At 40.7% G+C, this 16,175-nt stretch overlaps 1 protein-coding gene across 2 annotated transcripts in view; it reads right to left on the bottom strand.

Moving 5' to 3' along the window:
- Positions 1-555: 555 nt before the first annotated feature.
- Copb1 (coat protein complex I subunit beta 1) overlaps positions 556-16,175 on the bottom strand; it is a 35,758-nt gene continuing 20,138 nt past the window's right edge. For both annotated transcript variants that reach the window (XM_048460147.3, XM_048460149.3), the window contains exons 14-22: positions 15,761-15,881; positions 10,432-10,659; positions 10,105-10,284; positions 7,866-8,010; positions 6,652-6,771; positions 3,350-3,495; positions 2,227-2,316; positions 1,479-1,634; positions 556-938 (exon numbers count right to left, since the gene is read on the bottom strand). In XM_048460147.3, the coding sequence (XP_048316104.2) occupies positions 879-938; positions 1,479-1,634; positions 2,227-2,316; positions 3,350-3,495; positions 6,652-6,771; positions 7,866-8,010; positions 10,105-10,284; positions 10,432-10,659; positions 15,761-15,881 (1,246 nt within the window). In that variant the 3' untranslated portion in view covers positions 556-878. The remainder of the gene's footprint in view (positions 939-1,478; positions 1,635-2,226; positions 2,317-3,349; positions 3,496-6,651; positions 6,772-7,865; positions 8,011-10,104; positions 10,285-10,431; positions 10,660-15,760; positions 15,882-16,175) is intronic.

Raw genomic sequence — 16,175 nt, 5'->3', positions numbered from 1 at the left:
GGAATCATAACGAGGCACGTGTGGGCTGCTCCTCCATACTAAACACTACAGGTAGGAGGGAAGAGTCAAACACAGAGGCAACTAGGTGATGGAACAGCTGCTGAATGCCCCAACATCAATCCTCCTAGTGTAGTCAGTAACTGGCTAGAACCATTGCAATATACTAACAAGTGCATACACCCAATGCTAAGTGTGCATAGTTTTTTAAATCTATTTTAGATTATCTAATTTTCATTATAATTCAGAATCATCAAGAACAGTATCTTGACGTCAGCCAGAGTTTTTTAATAACTCCTTTAAGCCAAAAGATGGACCTTTCCCAAGTAATTTGTAAACTTTTGGGCTGAAGCAAAGTGTGAGAAAAGACTGGGAATTTTAGAGTCGCTGATCTCAGAAAATGAGGAACCGACAGCACAGCAAGGCAGGACCTGTTCCATTTTGGATCACTGACTTTAAGTTTTCTTCATAAAGACAGATACAGTAACAATTCAGAAAGTAATTTAATTTATAATGGAAATTCAGACTTAAGTTAAAAAAAATCCACTGATACAAATCTAAAATTAAGTAATTTATTTATAAAATAACAAAAATTTATGAATAGATTTGTTTATTGTACTGTGAAAATGGTCTCGGTACATATGAGAAACATTATATACTTTGAGGACAGCATTTAGAACTTGTAAGACAAAAGACAAACTATAATTTTTAACTCATCCTTGATTTAGGGGAAAGGCTATAAATTACTGGCTGGAATGCATTCAGCATGAACTCAGAATCCTATATAACATAAAGTATGAAAAGAATACAAAAGATGCTGGAGTCCAATAAGCCCACACCTAAATTTTAACCATAAACCTCCAAGGACTTTTTATTCATTCTTATAGACTAGTCTTCTTTTGAGACAGGTTGATTTTATCTCCAAGGCTCAAGGCCATTCCCTGTAAAGAAGAAAGTAGATGTTTATATGTTTTATCTGTTGGGGACTAACCCAGGGTCTATACACACTGTGAGAGCACTTCCCAGACTGAGCTATATTCCCAGACTCAACAAAGATGTAATTATTGAAACAATGCTCAAATAGTAGTTGACAACAGCTTAACTAAGGCTCCATTCATTCAATGATATCACATACAACATGGACTCCAAACACTTTTAGCGGGTTGATTTTAGTGATGTTGATGTGTACTAGATTTACGCCATACCTGTCAAAAACTCTGAAGAATCTGTTCCACAAACATCACACAGAAATCAAGTTTTAGGCAGTATCTTAGAGTGAGCCATGAGTGAGCCATTTTAAATGAACTGAAGCTCAAAAAATACCACACATACACACACACACGCTCACTTTACATATATATTTTTATATCAAACAAAAAACACGATTATGACAGAAGACATTATACTACTGAAATAAGAAAGACATGAATTCTTCCTCCCTTTATTCAGCTCAGAGATGTTCTCAAAAAAGAGATTGTTACCTGACTCTTTGCACGAATTCTTATATGGCCAGTAACAGCAGCATCTGGTCCCTGGTGAACTGGCTTCTCAATGCTGACATTTGCAAGTGCATCCTCTCCAAATATAGAGCGAGCGTACAGATTGGCTGCCATAAAGCCACAGTAGCCAGAAAGGGCCTGGGGAGAAATGTGTGATAAATTCAATACGTTCCTAGAGAATTACATGCTGGCAAACACAAGGAAGCTATTATTTAAAGTCTTATGTGTTAGAGGGTATAGGATCATAGGAACTTACCAAGGCTAAAAACAAACATGTACGTAGTGAGAATTCCCTGTGCATATTACACTCAATAAACCTGACTCTGAAGAGAACGCTTATTCAAATCTGTATTTACGTGTTCAGTGCTTATTTACTTATTTGCCTCTTGCACCAGGCTTTTAACTTCAATGAAGGAAGACTTCTTTTGCTGCACTTAGTAACTGTTGAAGAAACTAATACATGAACTAAAACTAAAACCTACTTGTTTGGCAGTAAACATGCTCTCTCTCTCTCTCTCTCTCTCTCTCTCTCTCTCTCTCTCTGTCTGTCTGTCTGTCTGTTGTTTTCTCTCTCTCTCTCTCTCTCTCTCTCTCTCTCTCTCTCTCTCTCTCTGTGTGTGTGTGTGTGTGTGTGTTGTTAGATGCTAAGCAAACATTTTATCACGGAGCTACAGCTACCCAGCTGACAGGAGACTCTTTCAGACTTTAGAATTTTCTGGTAAAATTTTACCTTCTCTGGAGTCAGGCACTTCATGTTAGTTGACTTTAAGATATGCTGTAAATAGTCATTTAAATCAATCATATTGGTGTTAACTGTCACCTGCAGAGGAGAAACACTCAATAAATCTTACAATGAAAGTTGTGGATAATTGGTATTTCATCCTAGAACTGTCTTCCAACTATTCGGGGGAAGAGTAGGCAACAAACAAGTGACCCCTACAAAATGGCCTGCATCAGAGCAGTGCTTTCAGATACAGGTACTCACTAGACCACCAGGAAAGAGAGATCAAGGAAAACCAGTGGTCAGGCCACAGACCTCACACAGCCTCACAACATTAGAGCCAATGGTAGATTATCAACCAGACACAGAAGAGGGGGAATCTTGGGGCTGGAGAGATGGCTCAGAGGTTAAGAGCATTGCCTGCTCTTCTAAAGGTCCTGAGTTCAATTCCCAGCAACCACATGGTGGCTCACAATCATCTGTAATGGGGTTCGGTGCCCTCTTCTGGCCTACAGGCATACACACAGACAATAAATATTTATAAAAAAAAAGGGGGGGGCTGGAGAGATGGCTCAGCGGTTAAGAGCACTGACTGCTCTTCCCGAGGACCCGGGTTCAATTCCCAGCACCCACATGGCAGCTCACAACTGTCTAAAAAAAATCCAGTTCTGGGGGATCTGACACCTTCACACCAATGCACATAAAATAAAGTTAAAAAAATTAAAAAAAACAACAACAAAAAACCCCAATTTCCTTTAAAAAAAAAAAAAAAAGAAGAGGGAGAATCTTGTCTACACCATCTCCTATTAGTTACAGTAACAACTAGCTAGGCCTGGTGATCACACCTGTAGTGTCTATGTTTAGAAGACAGGGACTGAGGGATAGGCACTGGAGACTTTCCTGGACTACAGAACATGATACAGTCCCAAGATTCCAAAAAGAACTGCCAATCTATTTAATTCACAACAGAAAATCACTAAAGTACTTGCATGATTTCTAGGTAAGTTAATTCATAGACAGATACTAAACAACTGTTTGCTTTTCACTTCTGGTGCTTTTTTAGTGGGAATTATTTCAAAGAACTCCTATCACTAGTCAAAAGACATGTAAAGGAAGCCTCTCAAGGACTAACTTTATTTTCCCATTCGAATTCGGCCCACATCTGACGGAACTCGGCATCAGTGCAAGTTGCAGGCTGGATATAGTCCATGATGTCAATGTGGATGTCACTGAGGACCACACAGTTCCTGTCACTTGCTGCTCCAGATACATCATAAACTGTAATATACATACAAAAAGATCCCCAATCAAAGGGTAGATGTTAGTTTAAATTACAAATAATTATGTACTAGCAAATACTTCTATATACCAGATTCTAAGTGCTTTATAGATATTATCAACTGACCAGTGCCATCAATCCTACCTTACTATTTTCCATCTCCCAGATCAGGAAAGCAGAGTAGTCAAAAGTTGCCTAGGTTACACACTGATAAGCAATAAGACTTACAACTCAGGATTTAGGCTCAGGCACACTTTGTCTTTTGTTGTTAGACAGAGTTCAGTGGCTAGAGTGGACAGGTACTATACTAGACACACAGTAGTTCAGTATTCTTTTAGCTGAGACCTAGCTAGAAAGCCATTTTTTTTTTTTTTTTGCTGAAAGTTAGTAACATAAGATCATCTGTCTCTATGACTGTCTCTTCCATAGAAAGACACAGTCTGGGATCACTGTGACGGGACACGCCTATGATCCCAGCAGCTGAAGCTGAGGAAGAAGTGTCACTTTACTTGAGGCCAGTCTGGGCTACCCAATGAGACCCTGTTCCAAAAACAGCTCAATAAAAAAAATTAAAAAATGTTATAATCTGGGCTGGAGAGATGGCTCAGCAGTTAAGAGTACTGACTGTTCTTCCAGAGGACCTGAGTTCAATTCCCAGCAACCACATGGCGGCTCACAACCATCTGTAATGAGATCTGGCTCCCTCTTCTGGCCTGCAGGCATACATGGAGGCAGACTGTTGTATACATAATAGATAAATAAATAAATAAATAAATAAATAAATAGTTTTTTAAAAAAGATTTGAGTTAAAAAAATGTTATAATCTGACTCAGGTGGTGGTGGAGCACGCCTTTAATCCCAACACTCAGGAGGCAGAGGCAGGCGGATCTCTGTGAGCTCAAGCCCACCCTGGTTTATAGAGCTTGTTCTAGGCCAGCCAGGGATACACAGAGAAACCCTGTCTCAAGAACAACAACAAACAAAGAACCTACAACCTCCCCCCCCAAAAAAACACCATCCAAACCGAAAAAAAAAAAAAAAACTTATAATCTATTAGGGTCTACTTTCTTTAAACTTTTTACTTTCTGAGAAAACTGAGGGTTACCAAGAATGTCTTCCTTTAGTTTACAGCCCATATCTAAAAGCATATCCCTAAAGCCACCCTCACCATCTCCCCTTTATTTCCTTCAAGATTTACCTTCTTGCCAGCTATGATCCTTTCCTGTGTTCAGGATCTCACTCCACCATAATTATCTCTTTCAGTCTTACATCTCTACTTTTTTCCTTCTGTCTGTCAACTTTGTTACCTGCAGTCTATGAATATACTGCAGGGTTTCTTAATTTATTTACTTTTTGCTGGTGTGGTTGCACCCATGTGCCTGCACAGCACTCCATCTCCTGCTCAGTCTTCAACCACTGCTGCCCAAGACAGACCACAGACATGGTCTATGACCAGTGCAAACAAACCCAAAGGCCTGACTTTCAAGCTCTGTGTTTGGGTACTTCTTGAAGACTTACTTTTCTAAACAAACTTCTACCATGATACCAACATATCTTTTAAAAAGATTTGTTTATTGTATACATAGTGTTCAGCCTCCTTGTATGTCTGCAGGCCAGAAGAGGGCACAAGATCTCATTACAGATGGCATTACATGTGGTTGCTGGGAATTAACTCAGGACCTCCGGAAGATCAGCCAGTGCTCTTAACCTCTGAGCCATCTCTCTAGCCCACCCCTCCTCCTATTGAGTATTTATAATTCTGATCTTTTTTTCAAATTCCAGACTCATGTCTTACTTCCCTTAAGTATATTTAGATATCTGAATACTCAATTTGCTTCACATCAACCAAGTTCCTCTCACATTTGCTCCTTTTTCCTTCATCAGCCATCCAATCGGCTAAGTAAGGGCTACTCCAACCATTTCCTCTATAATCAATAACTGTCTCCTTAACATCTACTGGAGTCAGCCTCCTTTTCACTCTAGTCCCTGCTCCCCAGTTTGGGCCTCTCCCCACATTAGATTTCTTCAATAGCCTACACAGGCAATCTTTCTGCACCGTCCTCACCGCTGTCAGAGAAATAGTTGATCACACGTCTCACTGGTAACCCGTCAGTGTCTTCCTGTTTCATGGATAAATGCTTAAATCTTTCACAGGGCAAGCAGGATACAGCTTTCTCTGACATTCCTAATTAATTTTTTCCTAACACCACTTTCAAACCCATTCTAAGTGCCAGGCATATCAATCTACTAGCATTTGTTCTACCTGCACTCTGAATCATCTGTAGAATACTTACTGAGCATTTAAAATCCATCTCAGCATGAGCTGTGAAGCCTTTCCTAACATTCCTCCCCCCCTTTTATTTTTCAAGACAGGATTTCTCTGTGTAACAGCCCTAGCTATCCTGCAACTCGATATCCAGGTTGGTCTCAGACTCACAGAGATCCTCCTGCCTCTGCCTCCCGAGTGCTGAGATTAAGGCTGTGCACCAACACTGCCCGGCCTACCTTCAATCTCTTGCACCAACCACTTTGCGAACTGACAAATTCCTTCATAGACTCTCACACTGCTTCTCATACAGGCTTCTTCCATAGCATTCAGTATTATGTATGGACATAATTGTTTTCTCTTACTTGACCTTAAACTATCTTAAGACAGATCTGTTGTTCCTTACTATGGTAGATTATCCCTGTAATAGAAATTTCTAGAAAATATATATATACCGACTGAATGCTTCTATACAGGCTTATTTCAACCTCTGTAATACTTCTGTGTGCTAGGCCACAAAGGCCTACATAAACTTTTAGGATCAGTACAAATGTTACCCCTTAATAATAAATCTTCCTTTTTACAGCTTCTCATATGATACTGAGTCCCCAAAGTATGACCGCAAAGTATGCTGTGTATCAACCAACTCTAATCACATCACGTCATTATTTTTGTCTCCTCATTTTGACTTGTGGTTTCTTGAGGACCACGAGTCTATCTGGATTACTCTGTCTATCTAGAATATAATTCAAAGGCTTGGTTACCATAGAGAGTACCTTATGAATAAACTGATACAGGTTCTGCCCTCAAGCCATGTCAATGGCTGCACACTACCACATTCTTTACTAAAAAGTATTCAGCTATCATGCGCTATAAAACAGAATCATACCTATATTGCCAAAAATTATTCCATTTTCTGTTGATGCTACCTTGACATTAGCTTTAATATTTGCAAAATCATGAGGAGCAAGAGTCAAAGGAGAAGGTTTTTCCACAAGTTTCAGATCCCCTAGGAGGAAAAAAAGGTTTGGCTATAGTTAAAAACATATAGTAATCATAAAACAGTATCAAAATGTATTTAACTTAATAGTTTCTGGAAAAATGAGAAGTGTGTGATTCAAATATTATGAGAAAAAAATCAGGAAATACTCTAATATCCTAGGCAATCACATTAATCTTCATAACCTCTACTAAAGGGTAACAGACATAATTCTATATTCTACACAGAGTAACTATATTCATGAATGGGAGGGGTACTTTGAATATATAATTTTATTTTCATGAATAAATATGAGCTTCTCAGAAAGCTTAACCTATAGACAGTATAGTCTATCCTATATACATTATTACAAAGGAATAACACACCCTGCAAAAAAACCTGTATACTAAGAACCATGGCTCACTGAAGACAGGGCAAAGCAATCTCACTGATATCCTAATGTCTCCAAATTCTTGCATAAGCCCCATGGAATATGGAAGAACATCACTGTTTTATACATATTTTACATTTTAAAAACTGTACATAGAAGTCTAATTCATATGCCTTTATCAAGAAAAAAAAACACATTGAAAAAAAGCTAGTAATGATGTACTGCTCTGACGACGGTGTGGCAGTGGTAGGTAACAGAAAGTACTTAACTCTCTTCCAAAGCAACTTAAGTTTTAACTAAGTGAACCATTTGATAAATGTGTTTTTATTTATTTGAGACAGGGGGTTGTGTAATCCAGGCTGGTTTGGAACTGCTTATGTAGCTGAGAATAAGCTCTGACTCCCGAAATTCCTGCCTCCACCCAAGTGATGGGAGGTACAATCTCGCTGGGTTAATGTGGTGCTGGAGATGGAGCCCAAAGCCTCATGCATGCTAGCAAGCAGTCTCCAAATTCACACAGCTACCAGATCAAACTCAGAACTGAATCCACCTCTCAAACCAAGAGCACAAGTCAGTCAGTATGACAAAGGTTCAGAAAACTGGCAATTTAAGGAGACAAAATTTTAAACCTTAAACCACGTCTTGATTAAACAAATGCCATAAAGCACTGAAAGCTCTGACCCTTTCTCAGTAATTCATCATGAAGCTCTATCGTTAAGATACAGTTCCTCACCCAGAGTAGCTAATTCTAACGTGCAGTTCTGCAACGTATCACTGGTTTGGTTTACAACAAGAACATCCAGGACAATATCATACTGATTGACATGAACATAAGCTTCTGCATACACAGGATCCGAGAAACCTGTCAACTGGGTGACCTGTCAAAGCAAAAATAGACATAATCAAATGAATGAAACAATTTAGCCCGATGAGTTCAATCCCCAGGATCCACACAGCAGGAGAGAACCAGATCCTGTTCAGCTGTACTCTAGCCTCAGATGCTTGCCAGAATGGTGGCCAGTGGATTAAGGTACTTGCTGCCAAGCTGGACAATCTGAACTCTACTCCTAGAGTATACTCCCAAACCCACAAAACAAATAAATGTTAAAAACAAATTTTTAAAGAAAATTCTGTTTAAATACTGTAAACATCATGAATAAAAAAAGACATCATTTTATACTCAGTGAAAACTTCCAGGCAAAAAGAACAAAAACACAGTGATTCCACTTGTCTGAGCAGCAGTAGCCAAAATCCGAAAGAGAAAGTCGTCTGGTAGTTGCCAGGAACAGCAGGGAATGGGAACGGGGAGTTACTGTTAAATGGATATAAAATTCAGTTTCACAAGATAGAAAAGCTCTGGAGATGGTTGTATAATTATGTAGACGTAAGTAACACTACTGAACCACACACTTAAAAGGTCTCAAACAAGGGTGCTCAGCCTTGGGTGCTGGGTTCAACCCTCACCAGTGGAAAGAAGCAAAACAAGACCAGATTAAAACAGTAAATTTTATGTTTTGTAATTTTTATCAAATTAAAAGAGAAATCTAAGCCAGGTGTGGTGATGCATGCCTTTAATCCCAGCACTCGGGAGGCAGAGGCAGGTGATCTCTGTGAGTTCAGGCCAGCCTGGTCCAGACCAGTTAGCAGAGCTATCAAACAGAGAAACCATGTCTCAAAAAAACAAAGCAAAGCAAAACAAAACAAAAAAAGAAAGTGGGAGAAATCTAAAATATGTGTAACACTGTTCCTAACAAGTCCTAATTTGTTGTTTTTTTTTTCAAGCAAGATCTTGTTCCAGGCTGGCCTCAAACCTGAGATTTTGTATTCTCAGCTTCCCAAATGCCAATTCTCAGTTTTGAGAAAAAGCTTTAGCAGAGACAGACCGATCTCTGTGAGTTTGAGTTTCAGGACAATCAGAGCGGAAACAAACAGAGCTGTAACACAGCTCTGGAAACAAACCCCTGTTTTGAATTCCCGCCGGAGAGGGAGAGGAAGAGGGAGAGGAAGAGGGAGAGGAAAGGGGGAGGGGAGGGGGAGAGGAGAGGAGAGGAAAGAGAGAGAGAGAAGGGGGGGGGGAGAGAAAGCTTTAGCAATTCCAGTTACACTACTGATTTTTATTTATGATAGTCAAATCAACTTTAGACTGTTAACTCATCTGACAGTAAGGGATAACTAGCTCATACAGTGTCTTTTTGCTGGGTAGCTCAGACTGCCCCAACCTTGTAATCTTTGTCTAAGTGCTGAGATTACAGATGTGACCACCATTGCTGGTTCAAACGAAGTCTCACTGGCCTAAACGTCACAGGACTTGGTAAAAATAGATGCTAGGAGTGGAGGTACAGTTCGGTGGACAGTGTTTGCCTGTCGTCATTAAGATCCCAGACACAAACGCATGCATGCGCACACACATCTCCCATATTCTCAATTACATAGAATCTCAATTACATAATGTAATTCTCAATTACATAGAATCTCTCAATTCTATGTAACTAGTTATTTAATTAAAACAACAACAACAAAATCAGACATGCACAGCAGGACCAGCCACTTCCTGATTACTATATATATTTTTTTAAATATTTATTTATTTATTATGTATACAGTATTCTGTCTACGTACATGCCTAAAGAGGGCACAAGGCCTCATTACAGATGGTTGTGAGCCACCATGTGGTTGCTGGGAATTGAACTCAGGACCTTTGGAAGAACAGGCAATGCTCTTAACCTCTGAGCCATCTCTCCAGCCCCTGATTACTATATTCTTAAATAGCCAATTTAAATAAATTTTCAAGTGGGCATGATAGAACAGGCCTTTAATCTCAGCACCTGGGAGAGAGCTCAGCAAATGTCTATGAGTTTGAGGCAAGCTTGGTCTACATAGCTAGTTCAGGTCAACAAGGGTTACACAGTGAGACCCCCACATAAAATGAACAAATAAACAACAAACAAGTCATATTACTGATACTATGTTACCTTATTAAGCTTGGATGCTAGGGGATCTGCTGCCTCTTTCCTTTGTGTATTACCCATGGCTGCCAACAAGCTCAGCTGAAACTGATCTTCCTTGCAGTTCATTTCATTCTTGGCAGTTAGTTGCATGAAGGAAATGGGATCATCAGGTTGTACTGTTACATTCCTCTTCTCAGATTCTTTCTGTGTTGAAGAAGCAATGCACATGCCTTTTTATACGGAAAGAAATTTTTCACAGGGACAGATTCATACACATAGAGACTGAAAAAGCATAAAATTAAGGAAAAAACTCAATTTATAAAGCACTTAATGGATTTATATATCCCTTACCTTTTGGGATAGTTTCTCTTCTTCAAGTTTGGCAGATAACATTTGGGAAAGAGACTGCCGGCATTCCTTATTAAAAATGTCATTCATTAAAGGTGAACATTCAGATAAGACCTTGAGGCACAGGGAAATTCGGTCTACATCATCATCAGTAATTGGCTTCTTAGGAAGAGAGGATTTTCCCAAATGAAGGATAGTTGCCATGAGCAACATAGCCTCAGCAACAAAAGACTACAAAAATAGAGAAATTGGTTATTGCTATGATTCAGTTGCGGTAAAGTCACTCAAAGATAACTGTCAGACAATTCAAGAATTCACCAGAATTAAACTTGAAATTGCCTAGATTTTATTTCTCTTGTTATTCCCATATCCTTCTACCTGTTTTGTTCTGTCAGTTTTCTAAGGCTTCACTGGCTCTTGGATGAAAAATAGCAAGGACTTTGGAACGATTTCCTCTTCAAACATACCAAACAAGCTGAAAGAGTAATGTACTTCAGCAACTGTTGACTTTTTAACCATACTTGCTTTCTGTGTGTTCATGTTCATGAGGCAGAGGTCAACCTCAGGTGCTGTATCTTAGGTGTCATCTTGCTTTCTGAGACAGTGAGGCATCACTCTGAGACTTGAGGCTCAATGATTAGGCTAGGCTTGCTGGCCAACAAGCCCCAGGGATACTTCTGTCTGCTCCATTCAGATTACAATCAGTCACTGCACCTGACTTTCTATATGGGTGCTGGGGACAGGACTCAGGTCCTCAAGTCTGTGTGATAAGCACTTTACTAAGCTAGCTCCCTGGTCCTCCATATTTGCTTTCTTATCAACTAATATACATACCTTTGGTTGGCCATATAAAAATAAGATTCTTTTTTTCATATATATACTAGCAACTATTTACTAAGAATGAGGACAATTTTCTATAAAAACAAAGTATTGATTTCTTAACTTGAGAAACTGAACAAGGCTAAGATATATATACTATACTCTGAATTCAAGTAAATCATCCTAAATCACTCTGAAATGTTTTTATCTTACTTTTAAGCCAGCATCAGCTTCACACATTTTATCAGCTATTATTCAGTCTCTTTTACACTATTTATTAGTTTCCCATTTTTACTAACTTTTTATTGAATCTTTGTGAATTTCCTATCATGCACAGAAATCGCACTCGTCTCTGTCTATCTGTATACGCCTTCTGCCCTTGCTACCTCTCCCACAAATGAAAACAAAACAAAAATAAAAATTAAAAAAATGCAAATTAAAGAAAACCAACATTTCACAATGGAAGCTGTGGTTCGTCACAGCATGTCACACAGTGACCCTTTTGCCCAAATAGCTTTACTTGCAAATGTTTGTTACAATGAGTCTAGTTCCAGGCCTCTGGCTTCTGCTACATTATTAATACAGAATCTGTACCGGGATCCTCTTGGATATCCTGTTGTTCTGTGTCATGAAGATCTTGCAGCTTTGGGTCTGTAGGGCTGGCACCTCCATGAGCTCCAGAAATTCTTGGATAGGGTAGATGTTGGATCTGGACCTGGGTGGTAGCCGAGTCGGTCAGTCTGCCTGTCCTCCTATGCATGAACCACCAGGGTCAGCTCTCCTACTTTGTTCAGAGGAAGGGAGGTGCCAGCTCATCCAATCTCACACTTTCCTGACCAGGTCTCCCACACTTTACAGATGAGGGGCAGGATCAGTTCTGCATTCACACTGCTGCACTCAGGGAGGGGGCCAGCTCACTGGCATCCATGCTATCAGGGCCAAAGAGGGGGACTTCCTCCCAGACCCTGGATTAGACACAAACCACACCCAAACACCTATTTCCAGAGAGATCCTTTATTAAGCAGGGAAGGGAAGATCTCTTCAGGCGCAGCATGGGGAAGCCAACGCAAGCTCCTGGCCGCAGCCCTCGCTGGTGGATGATCTTTGTCATCGTCTTCCTCGGCATCGATGAATCTATGATTGACATCGCTTCCTCACTATCTCATCTCTTTGGGCCACCGGGAACCCAACAGGCGCCCCGGGTGGATCCCTCGCTGGGAAGCCAAGGCGTGCCCTGGGCACAGCTGTTGGTGGTCCTGGGTGTTGTCGCACCATAGAACCGGGAAGCCAAGGTGAGCCCCAGGCGAGCCATCAGCGGTCGTCGCACCGTAGAACCGGGAAGCCAAAGCACACCCCAGGCGAGCCGTCGGTGGTCCTGGGTGTCGTGGCATCGTAGAACAGGAAGCCAAGGCGCATCCCAGGCGAGCCATCGGTGGTACTGGATGTCGTGGCAGGTGTCATGGCTCCATAGAACGGAGAAGCCAAGGCGCACCCCAGGCGAGTCATCGGTGGTACTGGATGTCGTGGCAGGTGTTGTGGCTCCATAGAACCAGGAAGCCAAGGCGCGCGAACCAGGTGAGCAGTCAGAGGATGTCAGTCGCCCTCGCCGCAGCACCGGGAAGCCAAGGCGAGTCCCGGGTGCAGCCCTTGGTGGTCTGGGGAAGCCAAGGCGAGCCCCCCCTCCCCAGTCCCCGGCGCTGCCCTTGGTGGTCCTGGATGTCGCCGCCCTCGCTGTAGTACAGGGAAGCCAAGGCGAGCCCCAGGGGCAGCCCCCAGTGTCTTTGCTTCCTATCTCATCTCATCTCTTTGGGCGCAGCACCTGAACCACTACAGGGTGGCCCAGGAGCAGCCCTTGGTGGTCATCAGAGTCAGCGCTTCCTCACTACCAGCCGAGGGGTCCCTCGGGCTTGGTGTCTCGTTGCTTTCTCAGTGTCTCATCTCTTTCGGCGTAGCACCTGGGCCCCAATGACCCGGCACATATGCATGTGGTACACATAAAGACAAGCAGACCATATACAAACATAAATTAAACAAATATCTGGCCTGGGGAAGCACCGGCAGAAAAGAAAGTATATAAAGACTCCAAGTTTGTATCCTGCCTTCAGAAGAAGGAAAAGAGGTGGGAATGCTAAACCAATGTCTGAAAATACTATGACCAAAAATTTCCTAAATCTATGAGAACTGTAAACCTTAGATCCCAAAGCTTAATGAAGTATGGGGGAACATAAAGAAAACTACACTAAGCTATGAACAAATCAAACTGTTAAAACCCATGATAAGAATAATATAAAGCTGGGTGGTCGTGGTGCACACCTTTAATCCCAGCACTTGGGAGGCAGAGGCAGGCAGAGCTCTGAGTTTGAGGCCAGCCTGGTCTACAGAGGGAGCTCAAAGCCAGCCAGGACTACTATACAGAGAAACTCTGTTTCAAAAAACCAAGTAAGTAAGTAAGTAAGTAAGTAAGTAAGTAAATAAATAAATAAATAAATACATAAATAAATAAACAGTTGACTTTTTGGTTTGAGACAGGGCTTCATTCACATAGCTAAGGCTGACCTCAAACTCCCTCTCTAGGTGAAAATGATCTGGAGTTCCAGATTCTCCTGTCTCCACTTCTCAGGTAACTGGGATTAAAGACAGGTGCCACCATGCTCAGCTCAAATAACTGACTTATTTATGACAAAGTATAAAAAGAATGTTACAGACATACACACAAACACACACAAAATGTAGTTTTATTCAGCCTTAAGGAAAGAATTCTGATATAAAACATATGAGCCATGAGATATTAGGACAAGTGAAAGGACAGGTTTCCTGAATGACTTTTTTAGAATACTGTATCTAGAATAAGTAAACTTCTATAGATGGCTGAGTTGGTCCTGTAGGTAAAAGCACGTGCTATATAAGCTTGACAACCTACCTGAGTGTGGATTTTCAGAACTCACATGAAAAGCTGGATACAGTGGTACAGGTCTAATCCCAGCACTCCTACCAGGAGATGCCAGGTAGAGACAGGAGAATCCCTTTAAAGGCTGTGGACCAGCTAACCTGGGGCATGCAATGCAACGGTAAACAAGAAAGGCCTACCTCACACTTAAGGTTGTTTTCTGACTGCCACATCTATGCCACAGTACACACAGGCATAATCCTAACACTATGTCACAAACACACATGTACATATTTAAAAAATATAATATAATATAGTATAATAAATGTGACTGGGGGCAGGAAGCAAAGCAGTTACGGTTTACTGTATATAGCATTTCCTTCTGGGATGATAAATAAAAGCACCGGAAGGGATGGTAGCTATGATTGCTTAACATGTGAATTTACTTAAGGCCACTTAACTACACAATTAAAAATTGTTAAAATGGTAAGGTTCAGGCTATGTATCTTTTTACCAGGATCTTTAAGCTCGGGAAAAAGAAATTTGGAAGGTGCTTGAATTTCGTCTTGTTTCCAGCTCTCAATATCTGATCATTTCTCATCTTGATCCAAAAAAAATATTGGAAAAAGGGTATTTATATTTTTCCTTTTCTTCCTGAGACCAAGGAAGGCTGGCCTTAAACAGGTTTTCCCACCAAAGCCCTCTCAGTGATTTACAAGTATGTGCCATCACACTGGCAAAACTTATATTTTTCTAAAAGAAAAAAAAAAGGGTTATGAAACAAAATAAGCCAAACTCAAAAAGATAAATATATTATGTTTTCTCTCAATATGGGACCAAACTTTAAAATGTATAGTGGGGGGGGAGGCGGTATAAAACTGGAAAGAGAATCATGACAGGGGAGGAAAGACCTTAAGGGAACGAGAAAAAGAACAGTGGTAGTCATGTGACATGAAAGCAGAAGGGACACACTGCTTAGGAAAAGAATCAGCCACAGGACAGACAGGGGGCATGAGGGAGGAGGGTTTGGTTGGGGGTGGGTGGGTGGGGCAGTAAATTAGAATAAATCTAATGACACCTATGAAATATAATAGTGAAGTCCACTACTTTGTATGCCAACTTAAGAAATTAATTTTTAAAAAGAAGATTTGCTATTTACAACAAAATAAAATTTATAATGGATATGTGGGTATGAAATGTAGGACAATATTGAAAAGAGTTGGTAGGGCTTAGGAAATGGAAGCACACTATTGTAAATGAGAACATATTCAGAACTTTCAGAAGCTGTAATTAGGTACCAACTATAGATGGGAACTATTTAAGAGATATTTTAAGATAAGATAGGCAACAACAAAGATACTATGGAGAAAAAGTCATTACTATCACCGGCTGATGAGTAACCCTCGCCTACAGAACCGACTTCATAACCACTCATCAGACTAATCATATTATCTAGATTACTTTGTCAATTTTATAGTCATGTTATACTACTGTGTCTGTTTTCCCTAATATGCCATAGCCTCTTTTATGACATGACTTTTAGCATTAACTTTGAGTTTTTCACTGTTCAATGGAGTAGACACTCAATAGTCAACTATTGGATAAATAAAGAATAAATGAACATACGTTTTGCTTTTTCTTCTCCTGAACCAACGCTACATAGCGTAATGCAATCTTGGTCAGAGTTGTGGCAAGGGAGGCAGCAACAAAGAAATCTCCATCCAGAAGGAACCCTCTCAAGGGTGGTCTGCAAAAGAATCAACAAACATGAAGCTCCAACAAATCCTAAAGCAGCACAAAGCTTTTGCATAAATGGTTCAGACACCTATTGTCTCTCTTTGGTGATAAGGACATCGTTAATTCTCAAAATGAAAAAGAAAAATAGCTAGCCTGGCAGTGGTAGCGCATGCACACCTTTAATCCCAGCACTTGGGAGGCAGAGGCAACTCACTTGGAGCTCTGTGAGTTCAAGGTCAGCGTGGTCCACAAGAGTTAGATCCAGGACAGCCTCCAAGCTACAGAGAAACCCGTCTCACTAACA

Source organism: Myodes glareolus, chromosome 7 (assembly GCF_982192425.1).
Source record: "Myodes glareolus chromosome 7, mMyoGla1.1, whole genome shotgun sequence".
Taxonomy (NCBI): Eukaryota; Metazoa; Chordata; class Mammalia; order Rodentia; family Cricetidae; genus Myodes; species Myodes glareolus.
This window is presented reverse-complemented; position numbering and strand designations above follow the sequence as displayed.